This window comes from Pongo abelii, chromosome 18 (assembly GCF_028885655.2).
Source record: "Pongo abelii isolate AG06213 chromosome 18, NHGRI_mPonAbe1-v2.0_pri, whole genome shotgun sequence".
In the NCBI taxonomy this organism is placed as follows: Eukaryota; Metazoa; Chordata; class Mammalia; order Primates; family Hominidae; genus Pongo; species Pongo abelii.
The window spans coordinates 33,839,093-33,862,381 of NC_072003.2; the positions used below are offsets into that span (position 1 = coordinate 33,839,093).

General features: G+C 38.9%; 1 protein-coding gene and 1 pseudogene across 1 annotated transcript; one reads left to right on the plus strand and one right to left on the minus strand.

Annotated features, from left to right (window-relative positions):
* LOC129050882 (Y-box-binding protein 3-like) overlaps window positions 1-5,763 on the minus strand; it is a 44,835-nt pseudogene extending 39,072 nt beyond the window's left edge.
* Window positions 5,764-13,965: 8,202 nt separating this feature from the next.
* PONPYGV1R1802 (vomeronasal 1 receptor ponPygV1R1802) lies at window positions 13,966-14,880 on the plus strand. The gene has a single exon (NM_001167380.1). The coding sequence runs from the start codon at window positions 13,966-13,968 to the stop codon at window positions 14,878-14,880; it is 915 nt and encodes a 304-aa protein (NP_001160852.1).
* Window positions 14,881-23,289: the final 8,409 nt, after the last annotated feature.

The following is a 23,289-nucleotide window of genomic DNA, read 5'->3' on the forward strand; positions in this document are numbered from 1 at the left end:
ATGGAACATATCTCAAAATAATAAGAGCTATTTTTGACAAACCCATAGCCAATATACTGAATGGGCAAAAGCTGGAAGCGTTCCCTTTGAAAACCGGCACAAGACAAGGATGCCCTCTCTCATCACTCCTATTCAACATAGTATTGGAAGTTCTGGTCAGGGATATCAGGCAAGAGAAAGAAATAAAGGGTATTCAAACAGGAAGAGAGGAAGTTAAATTGTCTCTGTTTGCAGATGACATGATTGTATATTTAGAAAACTGCATCATCTCAGCCCAAAAACTCCTTAAGCTGATCAGCAACTTCAGCAAAGTCTCAGGATACAAAATCAATGGGCAAAAATTACAAGCATTCCTGTAATGACTCACTTCTGCTATTCATTGTGCTCCTGATTTCTATGCATTTTTCAAGTGCCCTACTACAAGGTGCCTGGCCTTGGTGAGCATTATTGTGGAGGAGACCTTTGCCAGAAAAATTTGCGTAAAAATCAAAACCATGAAAATTTCTTGAGACAAAAACTGAAAGACCTAGGGATCACCCAAGGGGTAGGACATGAATAAATATCTTAAAATATTAAAACTCATCTGACAATATGAGTGGACATGTCCCACTTTAAAATGTGAAAGGGGCCTGCCCCTCCACACCTGTGGTATTTCTCGCAAGGTGGAGATGAGAGACTGAGAAAAGAAATAAGACACAGAGACAAAGTATAGGGGAAGAAAAGTGGGCCCAGGGGACCAGTGCTCAGCAAGTGAGGACCTGCACTGGCACTGGTCTCTGAGTTCCCTCAGTATTTATTGATCACTATCTCTAATATCTAGGCGAGGGAGATGTGGCAGGACTATAGGGTAATGGTGGGGAGAGGGTCAGCAGGAAAACATGTGAGCAAAGGACTGTGTCATAAATAAGTTTAAGGAAAGTTGCTGTGCCTGGATGTGCGCATAGGCCAGATTTATGTTTGACTTTACACAAACATCTCAGTGCAGTAAAGAGCAGTATTGCTGCCAGCATGTCTCACCTCCAGCCATAAGGTGGTTTTCTCCTAGCTCAGTAAATAGAATGTATGATTGGGTTTTACACCGAGACATTCCATTCCCAGGGACAAGCAGGAGACAGATGCTTTCCTCTTACCTCAACTGCAAAGAGGCCTTCCTCTTTCACTAATCCTCCTCAGCACAGACCCTTTACAGGTGTTGGGCTGGGGGACAGTCAGGTCTTTCCCTTCCCACAAGGCCATATCTCAGGCTGCCTCAGTGGGGAGAAACCTTGGATAATACCCAGGCTTTCTTGGGCAGAGGTCCCTGCAGCCTTCCACAGTGCATTGTGTCCCTGGGTACTTGAGATGGGAGAATGGTGATGACTTTTACCAAGCATACTGCCTGCAAACACATTTTTAACAAAGCACATCCTGCACAGCCCTAAATCCATTAAACCTTGAGTCAATACACATGTTTCTGCGAGCACAGGCTTGGGGCTAGGGTTACAGATTGAAAGCATCTCAAGGCAGAAGAATTTTTCTTAGTACAGATCAAAATGGAGTTTCTTATGCCTTCCTCTTTCTACACAGACACAGTAACAGTCTGATCTGTCTTTCTTTCCCCTACAAAACAAAAGAAAGTAAAACATTTCTGTTACACTGAGATACTGAGTTCAGATTTTTTTTTTTTCCCCTGAGATGGAGTCTCACTCTCTTGCCCAGGCTGGAGTGCAATGGCATAATCTCGGCTCAGTGCAACCTCTACCTCCTGGGTTCAGGTGTTTCTCCTGCCTCAGCCTCCTGAGTAGCTGAGATTACAGGCACATGCCACCATGCCTGGCTAATTGTTGTATTTTTAGTAGAAATGAGGTTTCACCATGTTGGTCAGGTTGGTCTTCAATTCCTGACCTCGCGATCCACCCGTCTTGGCCTCCCAAAGTGTTGGGATTACAGGCGTGAGCCACCATGCCCAACCTGTAATATTTAATATTTATTGATGTTATAATATGCATACAGAATTGCATGCATGCGCAAAGTGTTTATGTAAAGGTCCATGTATAATTAGAAAGTAAATACCAGCCGGGCACGTTGACTCACACCTTTCATCCCAGCACTTTGGGAGGCCGAGGCAGGTGGATCACCTGACTCCAGGAGTTCAAGACCAGCCTGGACAACATTGTGAAACCCTGTCTCTACTAAAAATACAAAATTAGCCAAGTGTGGTGGTGCATGCCTGTAGTCCCAGGTACTCGGGAGGCTGAGACAGGAGAATCACGTGAACCCGGGAGGCGGAAGTTGCAGTGAGCTGAGATTGTACCACTGCACTCCAGCCTGGGTGATAGAGTGAGACTCCATTTCAAAAAAAAGAAAAAAGAAAAGAAAGAAAGAAGAAATGAAAAGGAAGGAAAAATGGAAGGAAGAAAGAGGGAGGGAAGAGACAAATCTTCCTGACAGAGGAATTTGAACAATAAAGTTGAAATATAGTTTAGTGTTTGTGTAGAGATTTTGATTCTTGAAATATCCAGTATGTTTCCCAAAGTTACTTGGGTCAGGACTTTTCATCCGCAACCCTGGTAAAATAGTCAGCATGTCATACATTTGGAATATAGTTTAATTCATCTGTCATTGTCTATATTCTATTTGAATTTCTTCAGCAACTTGATCTATTAAAAAAAAATTTGTTTTGAGATGGAGTTTTGCTCTGTTGCCCAGGCTGGAGTGCAATGGCACAATCTCAGCTCACTGCAACATCCACCTCCAAGGTTCAAGCAATTCTCCTGCTTCAGCCTCCCAAGTAGCTTAACAGGGATTACAGGTGCCCACCACCATGCCCAGCTAATTTTTGTATTTCAGAGATGGAGTTTCACTATGTTGTCTAGGCTGGTCTTGAACTCCTGACCTCAGGTGTTCCACCCACCTCACCCACCTCGGCCTCTCAAAGTGCTGGGATTACAGGCATGAGCCACTGCACCTGGCCTGATTTTTTAAAATTTTTATGCAGAAAAATTTGTTCTTTGTGACGTACAGTTCAACAGGTTTTAACAATGTTCTAGAGTCATCTTTCACCTCTGGAGTACCACACAGAACTTTTTTTCACCCACCAAATTTCTCTTACACTGTCTCTTTCTGTAAACAACTTTCCCCATCCCTTCCTTTGGCCACTACTGCTCGTTTTCCATCTCTATAATTTTGCTCTTTCTTACAATGCTCTATAAATAGATTTATATAATTTACAGTTGTCTCTCAGTATAAATGGTGGATTTTTTTTCAAATCCCTGCAAATATGAAAATCTGTAGATGCTCAATCCATTATGTAAAATGGTACACTATTTTTATATAACCTATGCACACAAACTTTAAGTCATATCTAGGCTACTTATAATACCTAATGCAATGTAAATGCTATGTCAATAGTTGTTATACTGATATTGTTTAGGGGATTCTAACAAGAAAAATAACTCTATAGATTTAGTAGGGATGCAATCATCATAGGCCTAATTATATTTTTGATCCTTGGTTGGTTGAATCCAAGAATACAAACTTCATGGATACAGAGGGCTGAATATACAGCTTTTTGGATCTGAGTTCCTTCACTTCGAAAATTGAATTGTTCATCAGTGATATTGGGTGAATTTTTCTTTTTCAGTTGTGTCTCTGCCAGGTTTTGGTATCCGGATGTTGCTGGCCTCATAGAATGAGTTAGGGAGGAGTTCCTCCTTTTTAATTTTTTTTTTTTAAGAATAATTTCAGTAGTAATAGTACCAGCTCTTCTTTCTATATCTGTGAAACTCAGCTGTGAATCTGTCTGGTCCTGAACTTTTTCTGGTTGGTAGGCTTTTTATTACTGATTCAATTTCAGAAGCCATTATTGGTCTGTTCAGGGTTTCAATTTCTCCCTGGTTCAATCTTGGGAGGTTGTGTGTTTCCAGGCATTTATTTGTTTCTTCTAAGTTTTCTAGTTTGTGTGCACAGAGTTGTTCATGGTAGCCTCTGAGAGTTTTTGTATTTCTGTGGAGTCAAGGGTAATGTCCTCTTTGTAATTTCTGATTGTGTTTATTTGGATCTTCTCTTTTTTTCATTAGTCTAGCTAGTGCACTATCAATCTTATTTATTCTTTCAAATAACCAACTTCTGGTTTCATTGCTCCTTTGTACAGTTTTTCATGTCTCAATTTCATTTGGTTCAGCTCTGATTTTGGTTATTTCCTGTCTTGTTAGTTCTGAGTTTGGTTTGCTCTTGTTTTTCTAGTTCTTCTAGTTGTGATGTGAAGTTGTTAATTCAAGATATTTCTAACTGATGTGGGCATTTAGTGCTTTAACCTTTCCTCTTAACATTACTTTAGCTGTGTCCCTGAGTTTCTGGTATGTTGTATCTTTGTTGTCATTGTTTCAAAGAAATTCTTGATTCCTGCCTTAATTTCATTGTTTACCCAGAAATCTTTCAGGAGCATGTTGTTAATTTCCATGTAATTGTATAGTTCTGAGCATCTTCTTAGTGCTGATTTCTATTTTTACTGTGCTGTGGTCCAGGAGTGTGGTTGGTATAATTTCATTTTTTGAATTTGCTGAGAATTGTCTTATGGCCGATTGAAAGGTTGATTCTAGATTATGTGCCATGTGAAGAATGTATATTCTATTGTTTTGAGGTAGACAGTTCTGTGAATGTCTGTTAGGTCCAATTGGTCAAGTGTTGAGTTCAGGTTCCAAACATCTTTGCTACATTTTGCCTCTGTGATTTCTCTAAAAGTGTCAGTGGGGGTGTTGAAGTCTCCCACTCTTATTGTCTGCTTATCTAAGTCTCTTCATAGGTCTCTAAGAGCTTGTTTTATGAATCTGAGTGCTCCTGTGTTGGATGCAAGAACTTATTATTTTCAGTGAGAGTGTTTGTTCAAAAAGGGACTCCACCCTTACCTGAAGCCAGAAACTCTGTTTTGTCTGCTGTTTTGTTAAACAAATGAAATGAGATAACATGTATACTTTTGCATCTGGCTTCTTGGTGTAACATTATGTTTGTGATATTTATCCACTGTATTCATTTTTTAAAAGGTACAGGCATACTGCAAAGTATTGCATGTTCAGTTTCAGCCCAGCACAACAAAGTGAATATTGCGATAAAGCAAGTCACATGCATTTTTTGTTTTCCAGTGCATACAAATTATGTTTACATGATACTATAGTCTGTTAAGTGTACAATAGCATTATGTCCAAAAAAGTACACACCTTAGTTTAAAATACTTCATTGCTAAAAAGTGCTAATGAACATCTGAGCCTTTGGCAAGTCATAATATTTTTCCTGGCTGAGGGTCTCTCCTTGACTTTGATGGCTGTGAATCAGGGTGGTTGTTGCTGAAGGTTGGGTTGACTGTGGCAATTTCTTAAAATAAGACAGCAATAAAATTTGCCATACCAATTGACTCTTTCTTTCACCCAAGAGTTCTTTGTAACATGCAATGCTGTTTGATAGCCTTTACACAGAGTAGAACTTCTTTCAAAATTGGAGCTAGTCCAGGAGCAGTGGCTCACATCTATAATCTCAGAACTTTGGAAGGCTGAGGCAGGAAGATTGTTTGAGCCCAAGAGTTCAAGACCAGCCTGGGCAGCATTGGGAGACCCTGTCTCTACAAAAACAATTAAAATTAGACATGTGTGGTGCCCACACTCACACTGGTTGTGGCAGTAGCAGTGGCAGGGCACTGGTGAGGGTGGGCTTGTTAGTGTTTGTGTGTGCGTTCATGCCTTCAATGGCAGTGGTGTAGTAGGAGTGGATTGCTGGTGTTTGTGCATGCATTTGTGCTAGCAGCAGCAGTGGCACAGTTGTGGGCATTTGTGTGTGTTTTCATGCCAATGGTGGTGGCAGAGCAGGGTTCCCACCCATTAGCAGAGGAAAGGTGTTGGGGTGCACTCACAATGGTGGTGGTCAGGTGCTGTGGGGTGCATGTGTTCACGTGCCCCAGTGGGAAAGGCAAGGTCCACCCACATGCACTGCACATCAGCAAAGCAGTCGGGGGGAGAGGGTGTTCTTGGGTGAGTTTATACCAGCAAAGCAGCAGGCGGAGGCTGTAGTGGGGGTAATCTGTGAGTGGGCTGGTGCATGTTGGCAGTGGTCAGTCTGCTGGAGCTGTCCAACAGTCAGGTTCAGTCTTCCAGCAAAGGAGCTATGATGAGGGCCCCAGGGAAGCACCCTGGTTAGGCATCTGAGGCTGTGCTGCAAATGGGTGCAGCCATGCTGGGTCCTCAGGAGAGGACAGCAGACAGGGAGGTGCTCAAGCCAGACTGGCCCATTCCACTGCAAGACTGTCTTGCCCTGTCCAGGTATGACAGTAACTCTAAGGCTAAAGTCTCCTAGAAGAGCATGACAAACCTTGGGAGATGGGCATCCTTAGTCATGGCCCACTGTGGCTATTTCCATGCCAACCCTTCTGGGCTCTGCACAGGCTAGAGTCTGGCCCTTTCCTTCTATCTAAGCAGCTCTCTCTGCCAGCTCAAATGTTTGTGGGGGTTGTAGGACCTCCTACTTATAGAATTCCAGAGGTCTGCGGTGAGAGTGGGTCACTCTTCACCTGCTCAACCCACCCGTTCTTCAAGAGTCACCAGGGGCCAGAAATGAGTTCCAATGCTCAGCAGCCCTGTGCAGCATTCCCAGCATCCTCCTTCTTCAGCCCAGCATCTGTGTTCTCCCTCCATCTACTCTCAATGCCTTCCCTCCAAAGATCGGCTCAAAGTTTGCCCATCTTCCTGATGTCCTGGTCTCTGGGTGGGAGATGTTCCTCCTTGCACCCAGTCAGCATTTTGGCTCCGTCATCAGGTCTTTTTCTCTTAAAGAAAATTTTAGTCAATTCACATTCACTCCCCATTACTGTCCCAACCTTAGACAATCCTCAATCTATTTTCTGTTTCTAAAGGTGAGTCTTTTATAAAAATTTCTTATAAGTGAAATAATCAATTAAATAGTCTTTTGGGTCTGATTTCTTTCACTTGGCTTAATGTTTTAGAGGTCCATTCCTGTTGTAGTAAGCATCACTTCTTCATTCCTTTTGATTAGTGAGTAATATTCTGTTGTATGGCTATGGCACATACTATTTTTTCTTCCACTAGTTAGTGGATATTTGGATTCTATTCATTTTGGCTATATGAAGAGTGCTGATGTAAGCATTCACATATGAATCTTTGAGTGCTGCAGATTTTCATTCTTTTGGGTATTTACCTGAGGATGGGATCTCTGAGTCATATGTAAAACCATGTATAACTTTGCGAAGAATTGCCTTTTCTCATGTGATGGCTGCATTATTTTAATTCTCATCAACAATGTGTGAGGATTCCGTATTCTTCACACTTTAGTCAACACTTGTTACCATCTTTTTGATATAATAATCTATTGAGCAATAACTATGATCTCATTCTAGTTTTTGTTTGCTTGTTTGTTTGTTTAGACAGGGTCTTGCTTTCTCACCCAGGCTGACGTGCAGTGGCACTATCTTGGCCCACTGCAAGCCTCAATCTCCAGGACTCAGGTGATCCTCTCACCTCAGCATCCTGAGTGGCTGGGCCTACAGGCGTGTGCCACTACACTTGGCTAATTTTTGTATTTTTGGTAGAGACGGGTTTTCTCCATGTTGTCCAGGCTGGTCTCGAGCTCCTGTCTTCAAGTGATCCACCTGTCTTGGCCTCCCAAAGTGCTGGGATTACAGGCATGAGCCAACATGCTCAGCAAATTTATTTCTAAATGTTTCTTTCTTTGATGCTGTTATAAAAAGAATTGTTTACTTTCAGATTTTTCATCGCTCTCATCTAAAAGTACAATTCAGTCTTATAGGTTGTTTTTGTATCTTGTGACCTTGGTGAGCTTGTTTATTAGGTCTAGTGGGTTTTTGGGGAATACCTTGCTAATATACATGATTATGTAAGTCTGTAATAGAAGATGGTTCTACTTATTTTCTAAACTAGAAAATTGTTTGATTTTTAGATTTTAAGCCAACATCGCATTTGCGAAATAATCCCATTTGACAATGGTGTTAAAAAGTTTTATATTTTGCTAGATTCAGATTCAGTTTGCTAGTTTTTTTTTTGTTTGTTTTAGAATCTTAGTGTCTGTATGCATGAAGGGTAATGATAAGTCATTTTTTATCTAGTAATGTTTCTGTTTGATTTTGGAATCATAGTAATGCTGATCTGAAAGAATGACTTGGGAAACGTTTTCACTGATTCAATTTTTTGGAGTATTTGTGAAAAGTTAGTATTAATTATTATTATTATTATTTGAGATGGAGTTTCACTCTTGTTGTCCAGGCTGGAGTGCAATGGTGTGATCTCGGCTCACTGCAACCTCCGTCTCCTGGGTTCAAGCGATTCTTCTGCCTCAGCTTCCCAAATAGCTGGGATTACAGGCATGCACTACCACACCCGGCTAATTTTGTATTTTTAGTAGAGACGGGTTTCTCCATGTTGGTCAGGCTGGTCTTGAACTCCTGACCTCAGGTGATCCATCTACCTCAGCCTCCCAAAGTGCTGGGATTACAAGTGTGAGCCACCGCGCCTGGCCCAGTATTAATTCTTTATTGAATGCTTGATAGAATTTACCAGTTAAGCCATTTGTCCTGGGGCTTTTCTTTGTGTAAAAGTTCTAATTAATTTGATCTCTTTCTTTGTTATAGATCTATTAATATGTTACATTTATTTCTATGTAGAGCTATTTATATATTTATTTCTTCTTAACTTCATTTTGAGAATTTGTGTTTTTCAATGTATTTATTTTTAATTTTTAGTATCTCACATTTCTACAGTTTCTCTGCAGTTAACAAGAAATAAGCAGAAAGAATATTGTGTGAGAATAAGCCTTTGGAACAATTAAAAAATTACTCGAAGTTTCTTCTGTTATAAAAGATTATGACTCTAATTGCTATAATTAATGCTGATATTTAAAAAAATTATTTTCAGTTTGGGAGTACATGTGAAGGCTTTTTATATAGGTAAACTCATGTCATGAGGGTTTATTGTACAGATTATTTCACACCTAGGTATTAAGGCCAGTACTCAATAGTTATCTTTTCTGCTTCTCTCCCTCCTCCCACCTACCACATTCAAGTATATAAATCCCAGTGTTTTCATTAGTTCATGAGTTCTTGTAATTTACCTCCTACTTTTTTTTTTTGAGATGGAGTCTCACTCTGCTGCCCACGCTGTGGAGCAGTGGTGTGATCTCAACTCACTGCAAACTCTGCCTCCCAGGTTCAAGTGATTCTCCTGCCTCAGCCTCCAGAGTAGCTGGGATTACAGGTGTCCACCACCACGCCCAGCTAATTTTGTATTTTTAGTAGAGATGGGGTTTTGCCATGTTGGCCAGGCTGGTCTCAAACCCCTGACCTCAGGTGATCCTGCTGCCTTGGCCTCTGAAAGTGCTGGGATTACAGGGGTGAGTCACAGTGCCCGGCCTACCTCCCACTTTCAAGTGAGACCATGTGATATTGGGTTTTCTGTTCCTATGTTAGTGTGCTAAAGAGAATGGCCTCCAGCTCCATCCATGTCTCTGCAAATGACGTGGTCTCGTTCTTTTTTATGGCTTAATAATATTCCACGGTGGGCATGTACCACATTTTTAGTATCCAGTCTGTCATTGATGGACATTTAGGTTGATTCCACATCTTTGCCATTGTGAATAGTGCTGCAATGAACATTTGCATGCACGTGTCTTTATGGTAGAATAATGTATATTCCTCTGGGTATATACCCAGTAATGGGATTGCTGTGTCAAATGGTAGTTCTGCTTTTAGCTCTTTAAGGAATTGCGATACTGCTTTCCACAATGATTGAACTAATGTACACTTTCACTGTGTATAAGTGTTTCCCTTTTCTCCACAATTTCACCAGCAACTGTTATTTTTTTTTTTTACTTTTTAATAGTAACTAGCCATTCTGAATGGTGTGAGATGGTGTCTCATTGTGGTTTTGATTTGCATTTCTCTAATGATCAGTGATATTGAGCTTTTTTTCATATGCTTTTTGGCTGCATGTATGTCTTTTTTGTTGTTGTTTTTTGAAACGGAGTCTCATTCTGTCACCCAGGCTGGAGTGCAGTGGCGTGATCTCTGCTCACTGCAACCTCTGCCTCCCAGGTTCAAGTGATTCTCCTGCCTCAGCTTCCCGAGTAGCTGAGACTACAGGTGCATGCCACCGAGCCCGGCTAATTTTTTGTATTTTTAGTAAAGACGAGGTTTCACCATTTTAGCCAGGCTGGTCTTGATCTCCTGACCTCGTGATCTGCCCCCCGGGCCTCCCAAAGTGCTGGGATTACAGGTGTGAGGTGGCTCCCAGCCCATATGTCTTCTTTTCAAAAATGTCTGTTCATATCCTTTGCCACTTTTTAATGGCATTATTTTTCTCTTGTAAATTTGTTTGAGTTCCTTACAGATGTTTGTAGACCTTAATCAGATGCATATTTTGTCTTTATTGTTGTTCTATAGCTTTCTTAGACATATAATTTTTGATTGACAGTTTTTTCTTTGGGGAATGGGAAAAAAGTTTCAAATGGAGTTGAAAGACTTGCAAGAAGGCAAATAAATCAAGATCCAACAAAGCCAACTGGATTGAGAAATGAAGTTATGTTGATTACAACAAATGATATGTTGGACTGGGTTAGAGAGAGCAGGAAAAAGTAAACTTGTGGACAATAGAAGTCTATGGGCTGGGTGGTCCTGACTGAGGTCAAATGGAGAAATTTCATCAGAGTAGGAAAGATAGCTCATTATCCTGAACCTAAACAGGCTGAGCTGCTATCCTATGCTAAGATTCTTAGATTTATAAGAAGAAATGTCATGATGTTATCATCTAACAATTTAATAGGTATTATTTGTTAAGGAAGAAGATCATATATGTGCACTCATAATTATGGTTAAGTTAATGTTATGTTTAGTTATGATTAAAATTGTGCTTGATGGATATCACAAGGGCTAAAAATAAGTGTCTACTGCTAACAAGTGGGTGCTTGACTGATAAATGTGTGAAATAAAACACTCCTGTGAGTAGAAGCAGCAGAGGAGACTGAAGAATGAGGGGTGGAACACAACAGCAGGATAGCTTGATACTTTACATCAAAGTAAGATCTCGGCTGGGCGCAGTGGCTCACACCTGTAATCCCAGCACTTTGGGAGGCCGAGGTGGGCAGACCACGAGGTCAGGAGTTCGAGACCAGCCTGACCAACGTGGTGAAACCCCATCTCTACCAAAAATACAAAAATTAGCCAGGCGTGGTGGCACATGCCTGTAATCCCAGCTACTCAGGAGGCTGAGGCAGGAGAATTGTTTGAACCAGGGAGGCGGAGGTTGCAGTGAGCCAAAATCACACCACTGTACTCCAGCCTGGGCAACAGAGTCTCCATCTAAAAAAAAAAAAAAAAAAAAAAAAAAAAGTAAGATCTCCTGGGGAGGACACTACATATTTAAACATCCAGCTGCTTGGAATGGAGGAGCCTTTCTGCCCTCTACAAATGTACCTGGGCAAATCGATGGAAGGGGAATGTGAAAAGCAGCCTACATTCCATGGGGAGTCATGTCTGGTTTCCTTGCTCACAGCTGTGTCCTCCGGAAAACAGAACATTTTGCCTATGTAGGTCTGATGGAGCTGGCATTTTCTTTTCTTTTCTTTTTTTAAAATTATATATATGTATTTATATAAGTACATATATATACTTATATGTGTGTGTATGTGTGTTTTGAGCAATTTTTACCTCAGCCATTAATTTCTAGTTATAAGCCAGAAATACTAATTATTACCATGTATGCATTGCTTTATCTATTTACACTTATGGAACAGTATCCCAATAAGTGATTTTGAAAATATAATTGGACACCTTTTCACCTCAGAAAAATCTGAGTGAATGCAGTGGCTTTTTATCTTAACATGTCATGAAATTGAATTGTTCTAAGCTGTGGATTAAATTAAATTGGTAATATATGATGCCTGAATCCAAGCTAAATAACATAGGACAGTGCCTGAAAAATCATTCTATAAAATTTTGCAAGATATTAGATATGGTATTAGAGATATCCTGAGACAACTTGAGGGAAGATATTTTTATTGTTGGAAACCAAGTATTTTTCTAGGCATTGGAAAGTATCCCTGTATTAAGGGAAGTCTCAGGAAACAGATCAACATATGAGTAAAAAATTTTTGACTTTTTTTTTTTTTGAGACACTCTTGCTTTGTTGCTCAGGCTAGAGTGCAGTGGCACAATCTCAGCGACTGCAGCCTGAACCTCCAGGGCTCAGGTGATTCTCCCACTTCAGCCTCTCAGGTAGCTGGGATTACAGGCATGCACAACCACACCTGGCTAATTTTTGTATTTTCAGTAAGGACAGTGTTTCACCATGTTGGCCAGGCTGGTCTTGAACTCCCAGCCTCAGGTGATCTGCCCTCCTCGGCCTCCCCAAGTGCTGGGATTACAGGCGGGAGCCACCGCGCCCGGCCAACATCTGATTCTTTTGATGCAACCTCGTGGTTGTCGTGAAGTGAATAAAATAGTGATTTTTTTGTTGATAATTGAGAGGTGGACATTAGCAATGTTATACCGAGATAAAAAAGAGTTTACATAAGAAATTACTGGAATGGAAGGACCGGGTGCGGTGGCTTACGCCTGTAATCCCAGCACTTTGGGAGGCAGAGGCGGGTGGATCACGAGGTCAGGAGATCGAGACCATCTTGACTAACACGGCGAAACCCTGTCTCTACTAAAAATACAAAAAATTAGCCGGTCAGGGTGACAGGTGCCTGTAGTCCCAGCTACTCGGGAGGCTGAGGCAAGAGAATGGCGTGAACCCAGGAGGTGGAGCTTGCAGTGAGCCGGGATTTGCCCCAGCTCTCCAGCCTGGGTGACACACAGAGACTCCATCTCAAAAAAAAAAAATTAAAAAAAAAAAGAAATTACTGGAATGGAAACTAAACTGGGAGAGAGCTGGGACCATTTTTAAGTGATACATTAAGAAGAGTTCAGAAAAGCAAAATAAAACCTTCCAAAGATGTTCACATATTAATTCCCCAGATACTGGGAATACATTGGAGTCCATGGCAAAGAAAATAAAAGATTGCAGATGTGATCAAGATTGCTAGTCTGCTGTTGAAACATAGTGAGATTTTCACAAATTATCACCATGGGTCCAGTATAATCACAAGGGTCCAGAAATGTGGAAGAGTGTTGGAGAACAGAATGTATCAAAGTGATGAGATGTGAGAATGACTCAGCTGAATATTTTTTCAATTGCTTGCTTTAGTGATTCTTTTCATATTAGAATAAATTTTCATTTAATTTAAATGTATAAATACCTTTGAGTAATTTTATTTGTTTTTGTATTTGTTATGAGATAGGATCTCACTCTGTTGCCCAGGTTGGAATGCAGTGGCGCAAACATGGCTCACTGCAGCCTTGACCTGCTGGATTCAAGCAAACCTCCCACCTCAGCCTCCTGGGTAGCTTGGACTACAGGTGCATGCCACAGTGTCTCACTAACTTTTTAATTTTTTTGTAGAGATGGCACCTCACTATGTTGCCCAGGCTGGACTTGAACTTCTGGCCTCAAGCAATCTTCCCACCTCAGCCTCCAAAAGTGCTGGGACTACAAGCATGAGCCACTGTGCCTGGCCCTTTTTTTGAGTAATTTTGTTTGTCCATCACTGTTCTGGGTGCTAAATATAATAGGAGAGAATGCAGAACAATAAGGATATGATTTCTAAAAAGTGAGGCTCAGGTACAGTGGGATACAGGCACTGTGCACTGTATGATTGTAGAAGTCTTACTGTTTTACAAATATAAATGATTTGGTATGGAAAAGAATGCAGAAGCTGGATTCCCAAGAATTCATATACAGGCTTAACAAAGAATAAGTGGGGAAAAAGATGATGGTGGTAACAATTTTGAACACTGAACAACAAACATTGATAACACGGGATCTATTGTTTCTTTTATTCCAGATATAGAAAGTATGTTTCCTCTATGCCATTAAGATGAAACTACTTTCTACTTATGTTATCGTTAAAAATGCCTTTGTTTTTCAAGGTGGCATTGGATCCTCAGCCAACACATTTCTCCTTTTCTTCCACATCTTTATTCTTCTTCTGAATTGCAGGCCTAAACCCCATGACTTACTCACCTGTCACCTGGCCCTCATTCACATTGAGATGCTCCTCACTGCAGTGGATTTTTTGCCTCTAGACATGTTTGAATCACTGCATTTTGGGAATGACTTTAAGTGTAAGGCACTTTTTTACACAAACAGGGCAATAAGGGGCCTCTCCATCTGCACCACCTGCCTTCTGAACATGCTCCAGGCCATCAGCATCAGCCCCAGCACCTCCTGGTTGGCAAGGTTTAAACATAAATCCACAAATTACATTTTGCATGTTTTCTTCTTTTGGGTGTTCTTCAATTTGTCCTTCAGTAGTTGGCTAATCTTTTTCTCTGTGCATTCTTCCAACATGACCCATATCAAGCTACTGAATGTCAGTAAATACTGCTCACTTTCCCCCATGAACTCCACGATCAGGGGAGTGTTTTTCACTGTGACATTATCCAAGTATGTCTCCTGTGTAGTACTTATGCTGCTCTCAAGTGCATACATGGTGATTCTCCTGTCCAGGCATTGGAGGCAATCCCAGCACCTCCATAGCACCCACCTCTCCCCAAGACCCTCCCCAGAGAAAAGGGCCACCCAGACCATCCTGCTGCTGGTGAGTTTCTTTGTGGTCATATACTGGGTGGACTTTATCTTCTCAACCTCTTTAACCCTGCTATGGATGTATGACCCATACATTATCCTGAGTGTGCAGAGAGCTGTGCTCAATGCCTATGCCACCGTTAGTCCTTTGGTACAAATCAGTTCTGATAAAACAATAATCAGTATTATGCAAAATTGCAATTGAAGTACCATCGGTTTTTAATAAGTCAGTGATGAAAAATGTTTTCTGAGAAAAGAGTCTTCAGCCATCAGTCAAACTGTTCAAGTAGCACTGAAATTTTTAAATTTGATTTAAGTAAAATATAAAGAATTATTATTTTTTGGGTACATAGTATATGTATATATTGAAAGCACATATGGCATATTTTGATACATGCATACAATATATAATAATCACCTCATGGTAAATTAGGTATCTATCACCTCTAGCATTTATCCTTTGTATTACAGAAAATTCAATTTTACACTTTTTGTTTAAAATGTACAATTAAACTGTTACCGACGCCCAGGAAACATGGCTCATGCCTGTAATCCTAGCACTTTGGGATGCTGGGGCAGGTGGATAACCTGAAGTCAGGAGTTCGAGACCAGTGTTGCCAGCATGTATGTCTGTACTTATAAATACAAAGGTTGGCCAGGCATGGTGGTGAGTGCATGCGATCCCAGTTACTCGCGAGTCAGAGGCAGGAGAATCACTTGAACTTGAGAGGTGGAGGTTGCAGTGAACTGAGATCGTGCCACTGCACTCCAGCCTGGGTGGCAGAGTGGGACTGTGTCCCAAAAAGAATAAATAAATAGATATTGACTACAGGGTAATTTCTATGATTATATTATTTAGAAGTATGAATAAAATCCATATATTTGTGAGTCTTGAATACATATTTTCATAAACTTCTTAGATATTTTTATTTGAACGTGTGGCCTCTCTGCCTGCAAACACATAAAGACTTTTAATTTTGATTTACATAAAGTTAAAAATACACACACATTACTCTAAAGATAAACCATAGGAAAGAAAATTATGGAGTGAGTGTGTTTGTCTGAGTATGAGTTTGTACCTATTTTCAGAAGAATAGAGCAATATCAGAACAAATCATTTTAATAAGGTGATTAATTTACTAGATAATAAAAACCTCAAAAATGCTGAAAGCAAATTTATGCCCCCAGCTTTGTATTAAATTCATTACTGTAAAACCTTATGGCTTATGGTTGACAATCTCTCCATACAAACTCTTTGCCTGGTACTCATGCCAGACCTATAATTTTGTTTGTTATAATTTTTTGTTTTATAGTTTATGAAGTATCCATTACCTGATCTGGTCAGTGATTATAAGAATATTTTTTATAAAATTTAGTAGTGCACACAATTTTTAGATGTAATTCCATAATTAATGTATTGTTATATTTTATTTAGAACATTCCGTTTTGTTCTTTTAGTTGCAGATGCCTATATAAGCCTACTTTTCTTTAGTTATTGTCCTTTTACTTTTTATAGATGACATAAGTGAATTTACTTATTTATTGAGTCATTTTCTTTTTAGGTAAGTACTAGGGAAGTTTCATAAGTCATGAAAATGTTTTTATATATAAATGTATCAAGGAAACATGACAGTGAGGACGGGTGCAGTGGCTCATGCTTGTGGTCCTGGCACTTTGGGAGGCCGGGGTGGGCCGGTCACCTGAGGCCAGGAGTTCAGGACCAGCCTGGCAAATGTGGTGGAACCCCATCTCTACAAGAAGTGCAGAGATTGGCTGGGCGTGGTGACACGTGCCTGGGGTCTTGGTGACTTGGGACGCTGAGGCAGGTTACAGTGGGCTGAGATCGCACCACTGCATTCCAGCCTGGGTGACAAAGCGAGACTCTGTCTCAAAAAAAAAAAAAAAAAGAAAGAAAGAAACATGACAGTGCTTGCTGTGTAACTGATGCTCCATAATAAGCCATAAATATTTCTGCTGGAGTTAGTTTGTAACTTCAAGTCAGCCATTTCTGGTCTTTTTTTGTTTTTCCTGCTCCATTGGAGTATGTGTCTGTTTTTCTTCAATTACCATACTGTTTTAGCTAATATAGCTTTTTAGTATATTTCAAAGTCAGGTAGGGTGATATATTCACCCTTTTCTTTTTTTCTTTATTGCTTTGGCTACTTTGGGTCTTCTGTGGTGCAATATAAATTTTAGATATATGTTTTAAAATTTATATTAAATGTGTCACTGGTATTTTCCTAGAGGTTGCATTATATCTGTGGATTATTTTGTGCAATATGGATATTTAACAATATTAATAATGCCAATTCATTTATAGGTAATATTTTTCCATTTGTGTATTTAATTTTGTACTTCAATATTGTTTAGATCATAATGTACAGGTTTTTCCACTTTTGGTTACATTTATTTCAAAGTATAATTACTACAGTTATTGTAGATGAGTTGGTTTTTTTTTTTTTTTGAGATGGAGTCTCTCTGTTGCTCAGGCTGGAGTGCAGTGGCATGATCTCAATTCGCTGCAACCTGGGTTCAGGCAATTCTGCCTCAGCCTCCTGAGTGGCTGGGACTTCAGGCGTGTGCCACCATATCCAGCTAATTTTTGTATTTTTGGTGGAGACTGGGTTTCACCATGTTGGTTAGGCTGGGCTCGAACTCCTGACCTTGTGATCTGCCTGTGAAATTATGTTGAATTTCTGAATTAGAAAAAGAAAACATTTTTTCTAATAAAATCATAAACTTCTTATGGCCATACCCCAAAAATGATGAATCAGAGAGTGTAGGTTATTTAAGACCATGCTGTGGGCCTGGCACAATGGCTCACGCCTGTAATCCCAGCACTTCGGGAGGCCAAGGCAGGTGGATCACAAGGTCAGGAGTTTGGGACCAGCCTGACCAGCATGGTGAAACCCCGTCTCTACTAGAAGTCCAGAGGTGGGCTGCGTGTGGTAGCGCATGCCTGTGGCCTGGCTACTCGGGAGGCTGAGGCAGGAGAATCACTTGAGCCCGGGAGGCGGAGGTTGTGGTGGGCCGGGGTCACGCCATTGCACTTCAGCCTGGGCCGTGCCATTGCACTCCAGCCTGGGCAACAGAGCAGGACTCTGTCTCTAAAAACAAAAAACAAAAAACAAAAAACAAAAAACAAACAAACAAAAAACCCAACAAAAAAACACTGCTGCAAATGCTCATTCCATCACAACCATGCTAGTGAAAAAAGAAATAATGAGTTAGAAGGTAATTTTAGAGTATGTCTCTTACTCTATAGCCCTATAAAATTTTTGTCTTTATTACTTGCCATATAGAAGCCTGTACTTCAACAAAAGATGTCATGCATTTCAAGTAAATATACTCCCACATATATTCTCCCTAGAAGGGTACTGGTGTACTACCAGTCAAGTTGTAGCATTTCTGGCCTTTTTTGTGCTGCTGTGTTTGTGTGAAATAAGGCAGGAAGTAAAGTGGTGTCAATCATGACATTTCTTGTTTCTAAAGCCATAGCCTCTAAAATTTAATGTTATGTCAAGTAGAAATAATAACAGTATTTAAGAACTAAAAAAAATTATTTATATTTTTATAGTTTATAAAAATTTATTTTTGAATTATAAGTTAAACAACTTGAACATGCAGATACCTAAAAGTGTCATCTAGATGATAGTGTTAATATTTTAATAGCTTATAATTGTGAGTCACAATTGTCCCAATGGGTTTACTGAAAGGGAGTTATTTATCTTCCATGTGTGAATGGCAATAGGCTTTTTATAATCCTAAGCATACAGATCTTTTAAGATTAGCACTATGTTTAGATCTGAATAAAATTTATAGGCTTGCAATAACAGAAATTTTAATACTTTTTTCTAATAGTGAAAAACAGTAGAAGTAATTGAGTTTAAGAGAAACCTCACATGTATTCATTAAATAACATTTAAACCACATTGTAAGTTACTGATCAGTAATTCCAATCTATTTTACTCACTGAAAAAGCATAACATTCTTTAATTATTCAGTCAGAAACAGTATTCTTATTAGTGTTTCTGACACTTCTAGCAACTGTAGACCCCTCAATGGATGACAAGGTTCATGCAGACAACAAATTTTCTGTATAATAATAGGCTCATTTTAACTTTAAATATAAACACTCAGTATATTTCAAAAGTAAAATTAATGGTTCTTTTAAGTCATAAGAGGAATATTGTGATAATTCATTTACTGAAGTATTTGTCTCAGACTTTGTAATGAATACTTTAAACCAAAAATTAAGTTCTGCATACTATCTATGGATAAAAAGAAGTGGTTTGTAAATTTATCTTTATTTTTACTAAATTAAAAAATTTAAAGCCAAAATGTTAGGTCAGGATTTAAAACAAGCATTGGATGACATGGTGTTGGGCATAATGGTTAAGATTGAAATTCTCTATGAGCTGGTTCCTGATCGCATCCCTAACTTTAGGGTTTTGGTAAAATTAAAGCAATTAATGCAAATAAAGGTACCCGAAGAGCACCCAGCATATAGCTCTCATTTGTTGATTCTGTTAGATCATGATCAATGTTAAGCCTAAAAACAAGATGACCACATCAGTGGTTTGTAACCCATGTTTATTCTAATCAGTCAGTCTGGGGCTATAATAGTAGTTGAATGTTTATAATACCACCCTTGGAAAATTCCCATATATTCACACCCAGCATGGATATAAATATGGAAAGATTTCTCATTGAGTACTTCTCTTTGGCATTCCAGTAACACTAGACAAATAAGCACCTAAATGCTGAGTGTTTGTCAGTTTTAAAATTAGAAAAGAAGGCAAGTTTTCTTGTCTACTTAATACATTTTTTATTGCCAAGTACATATGTTCATTTGATTTAATACATTGAAATGTAGTTTAAAATATATATTCAAATATCTTTTCTCTAACAAGTGAAGGAATAATTTATTTACAAATGTAGGAATAATTTTACTCTAAGCAGTTGCTTCAGGGGCTTTTATAGTATTGTATTATTTTGAACATTAAAAATATACATTTTATTCCTGAGTGTTGGGTTTAGACTATTCATTATATTAAAAGTTTACTTATGGCTGGGTGCAGTGGCTCAAGCCTGTAATCCCAACAGTTTGGGAGGCTGAGGTGGGCAGATCACCTGAGGTCAAGAGCTCAAGAACAGCCTGGCCAACATGGTGAAACCTCGCCTCTATTAAAATTACGAAAATTAGCTGGGCATGATGTCTGGCACCTGTAATCGCAGCTACTCGGGAGGCTGAGGCAGGAGAATCGCTTGAACCTGGGAGGCAGAGGTTGCAGTGAGAGATCACGCCACTGAACTCCAGCCTGGGCAACAGTGAGACTCCATCTCAAAAAAAAAAAGTTTACTTACATCACTAAGGGGGCAAGCCATTTGAAATATACATATATATATAATATGAAAAATATATGTGTCTGTTTTCTAAGATTTTAAAATGAACAGTTTTTTCTCTCATCAAATTTCTTAAAGTTTATTTCTTTCTCTTTAAAGTATGAATAGTAGTTTTGATTGGCAATCAAAGTTGAATGAATTTATGAGGTTAAATATGATGTTTGAATATATGTATGTAATATGGAAAGATTGAGTTAAATAACATCTATCAACTTGCTTACCAGCATTATTTGTGGTAAGACATTTGGAATTTACTCTTAGTCATTTTAAAATATACAATTACATTGTGGTTTACTATAGTCACGCTGCTGTGAAATAGATCTCAAAACCTACTTACCTTGTCTATTTGAAACTTTGTACCCTTCAATCAAAAACTCTATAATTTCTTCCCACCACAACAAGCCTCTAGTAACCATTATTTCAATTTCTATTTTTTTGAATTAGACTTTATTAGATTCTACATATAAAAGAGATTATGCAGAAAAAATATATAAAGAATTATACTTCTATTATATCTAAATACTTTTGAAACGTATTCTACCAAAGAAATTTTAGTTTCTTTAGTTCAGTGTCCACCATAGTTGATATTCCCATATTAAGTCTCTTACTCTTTTTCATTTTAATCTCATAACAGATAATGTTTCTTTCTTCTTGAAGTGTACCCTAAAGAAGCTCCTATTGGTAATAAAATCTCTCAAAATTTTCACTTTTGAAAATATTTCAATTTACTCTTATTTATCAAAAGTATTTTAGGCCAGGCACAGTGGCTCATACCTGTAATCTCAGCAATTTGGGGGGCTGAGCTGGGAGGATTGCTTGAGGGCTAGAGTTTGAGACCAATCTGGGCACCATAGTAAGATCTCATCTCTACAAAAATAAATTTTTTAAAATTAGCCAAGCATGATGGTGAGTGCCTGTAATGCCAGCTACTCAGGAGGCTGAGGTGGGAGGATTCCTTGAGCCCCAGAGGTTGAGGTTGTAGTGAGCTGTGATTGCTTCAATCTGGGTGACAGAGCACGATCCCATCTCTAAAAAGAATTTTAAAATGAACAATGAATAAAAATTAAACATTTTAGCTAAATATTCAGTTCTAGCTTTAAATAATGCTTCTTCGAAAAAACTTTTTTGTCCCTGTAAAAATTATGCCAATTTACAAGACTTCATGACTAAAACACCAAAAGCAATTGCAACAAAAGCCAAAATTGACATATGGAATTTAATTAAGTGAAAGAGCTTCTGCTCAGCAAAAGGAACTATAATCAGAGTGAACAGGCAACCTACAGAATGGGAGAAAATTTTTGCAATCTATCCATCTGACAAAGGGCTAATATCCAGAATCTACAAGGAACTTAAACAAATTTACAAGAAAAAAAACACAACCCCATCAAAAAGTGGGCAAAGGGTATGAATAGACACTTCTCAAAAGATGACATTTATGTGGCCAACAAACATGAGAAAAAGCTCATTGTCACTGGTCATTAGAGAAATGCAAATCGAAACCACAATGAGATACCATCTCACACCTGTTATAATGGTGATCATTAAAAAGCCAGGAAACAAGAGATGCTGGTGAGGATGTGGAGAAATATGAACACTTTTACACTGTTGGTGGGAGTGTAAATTAGTTCAATCATTGTGGAAGACAGTGTGGTGATTCCTTAAGGATCTAGAACCAGAAATAGCATTTGACCCAGCAATCTCATTGGAGTGCTGTATGGCTGCAATACTAGGCAGCCATAAAAAGAATGAGTTCGTGTCCTTTGCAGGGACATGGATACAGCTGGAAACCATCATCCTCAGCAAACTAACAGAGGAACAGAAAACCAAGCACTGCATGATCTCACTCATAGGTAGGAGCTGAACAATGAGAATACATGGACACAGGGAGGGGAACATCACACATTGGGGCCTGTCGGAAGGTGGGGAGCAAGGGGAGGGAGAGCATTATGACAAATACCTAATGCATGCGGGGCTTAAAACCTAGATGATGGGTTGATAGGTGCAACAAACCATCATGGCACATGTGTATCTATGTAACAAACCTGCACATTGTGCACATGTATCCCAGAACTTAAAGTAAAATTTAAAATAATTATGCCAATTTAGATTTTAAATTTAATCTAAAAGTTATTTCAAATGGTCTTAAATACAATTTACATGTGACTAGATATTAGTTTGGTTACACAATCTTTTCCCACCTTTTTTGGACTATGATTGACAAATAGAAACTGTATTTAAAGTGTAAAAACTAAAATATATGTTTTGATATATTTATATATTGTGAAATTATTACCACAATAAAGCTAATGAACATATCTGTCATGTCACATAGTTACTATTTTTTAGTGTGGTAAGTTCATTTGAGATTCATTTTTCTTAACAAAGTTCAAGTATACGACATGTAATTATTAAGTATAGTCACAATGCTGTACATTGGGTTTCTAGTATTATTTATCTTGTGACAACAGGTTTGTATCCTTTGACCAATATCTCATTTTTTTTCCCAGTCCCTCAGCCGCAGGTCACCACCATTCTGCTCTCTGTAACTATGAGGTCTACTGTTTTTCAGATTCCTCATAAAATGAATTCATACAAAATTTTTATTTCTATGTCTGCCTTCTTTCACTTAGCATAATGTCTTCAAAGTTCATCTATGTTGTTGCAAGTGGCAGAATTTTCTTTCTTAGGGCTGAATAGTATTTCATTTGATAGACAAATAGATATATTAATAGATATTTCATATATTCTTTATCCATTTTTCTGCTGATAGACATCTACATTGTTTTTATATCTTGTCTATTGTGCGTAATGCTGTGATGAGTATAGGAGTGCAGCTATCTCTTCAAGATAGCAATTTTATTCCCTTTGGATATTGTTAATGGTTTGAATGTTTGTCCCCTCCAAAACTCATGTTGAGATTTGGTTGTGGCAAATGTGGTTGTGAGGTAATAGGGCCATGAGGGCTCTGTCCTTATAGTTGGGTTTAATGTCACTATCATAGGGTTAGTTTGGTACCTTGTGCCTTTGCTTTTCTGCCACATGATGGTGTAGCAAGAAGGCCCTCACAAGATGCTGCCACCTTGATTTTGCACTTCCCAGCCTCCAGAACTGTGAGAAAATAAATATCTATTCATTATAAATTACCCAGCCTCAAGTGTTCTGTCACAGAAGCACAAAATGAACCAAGGCAGATAAATACCCAGAAGTG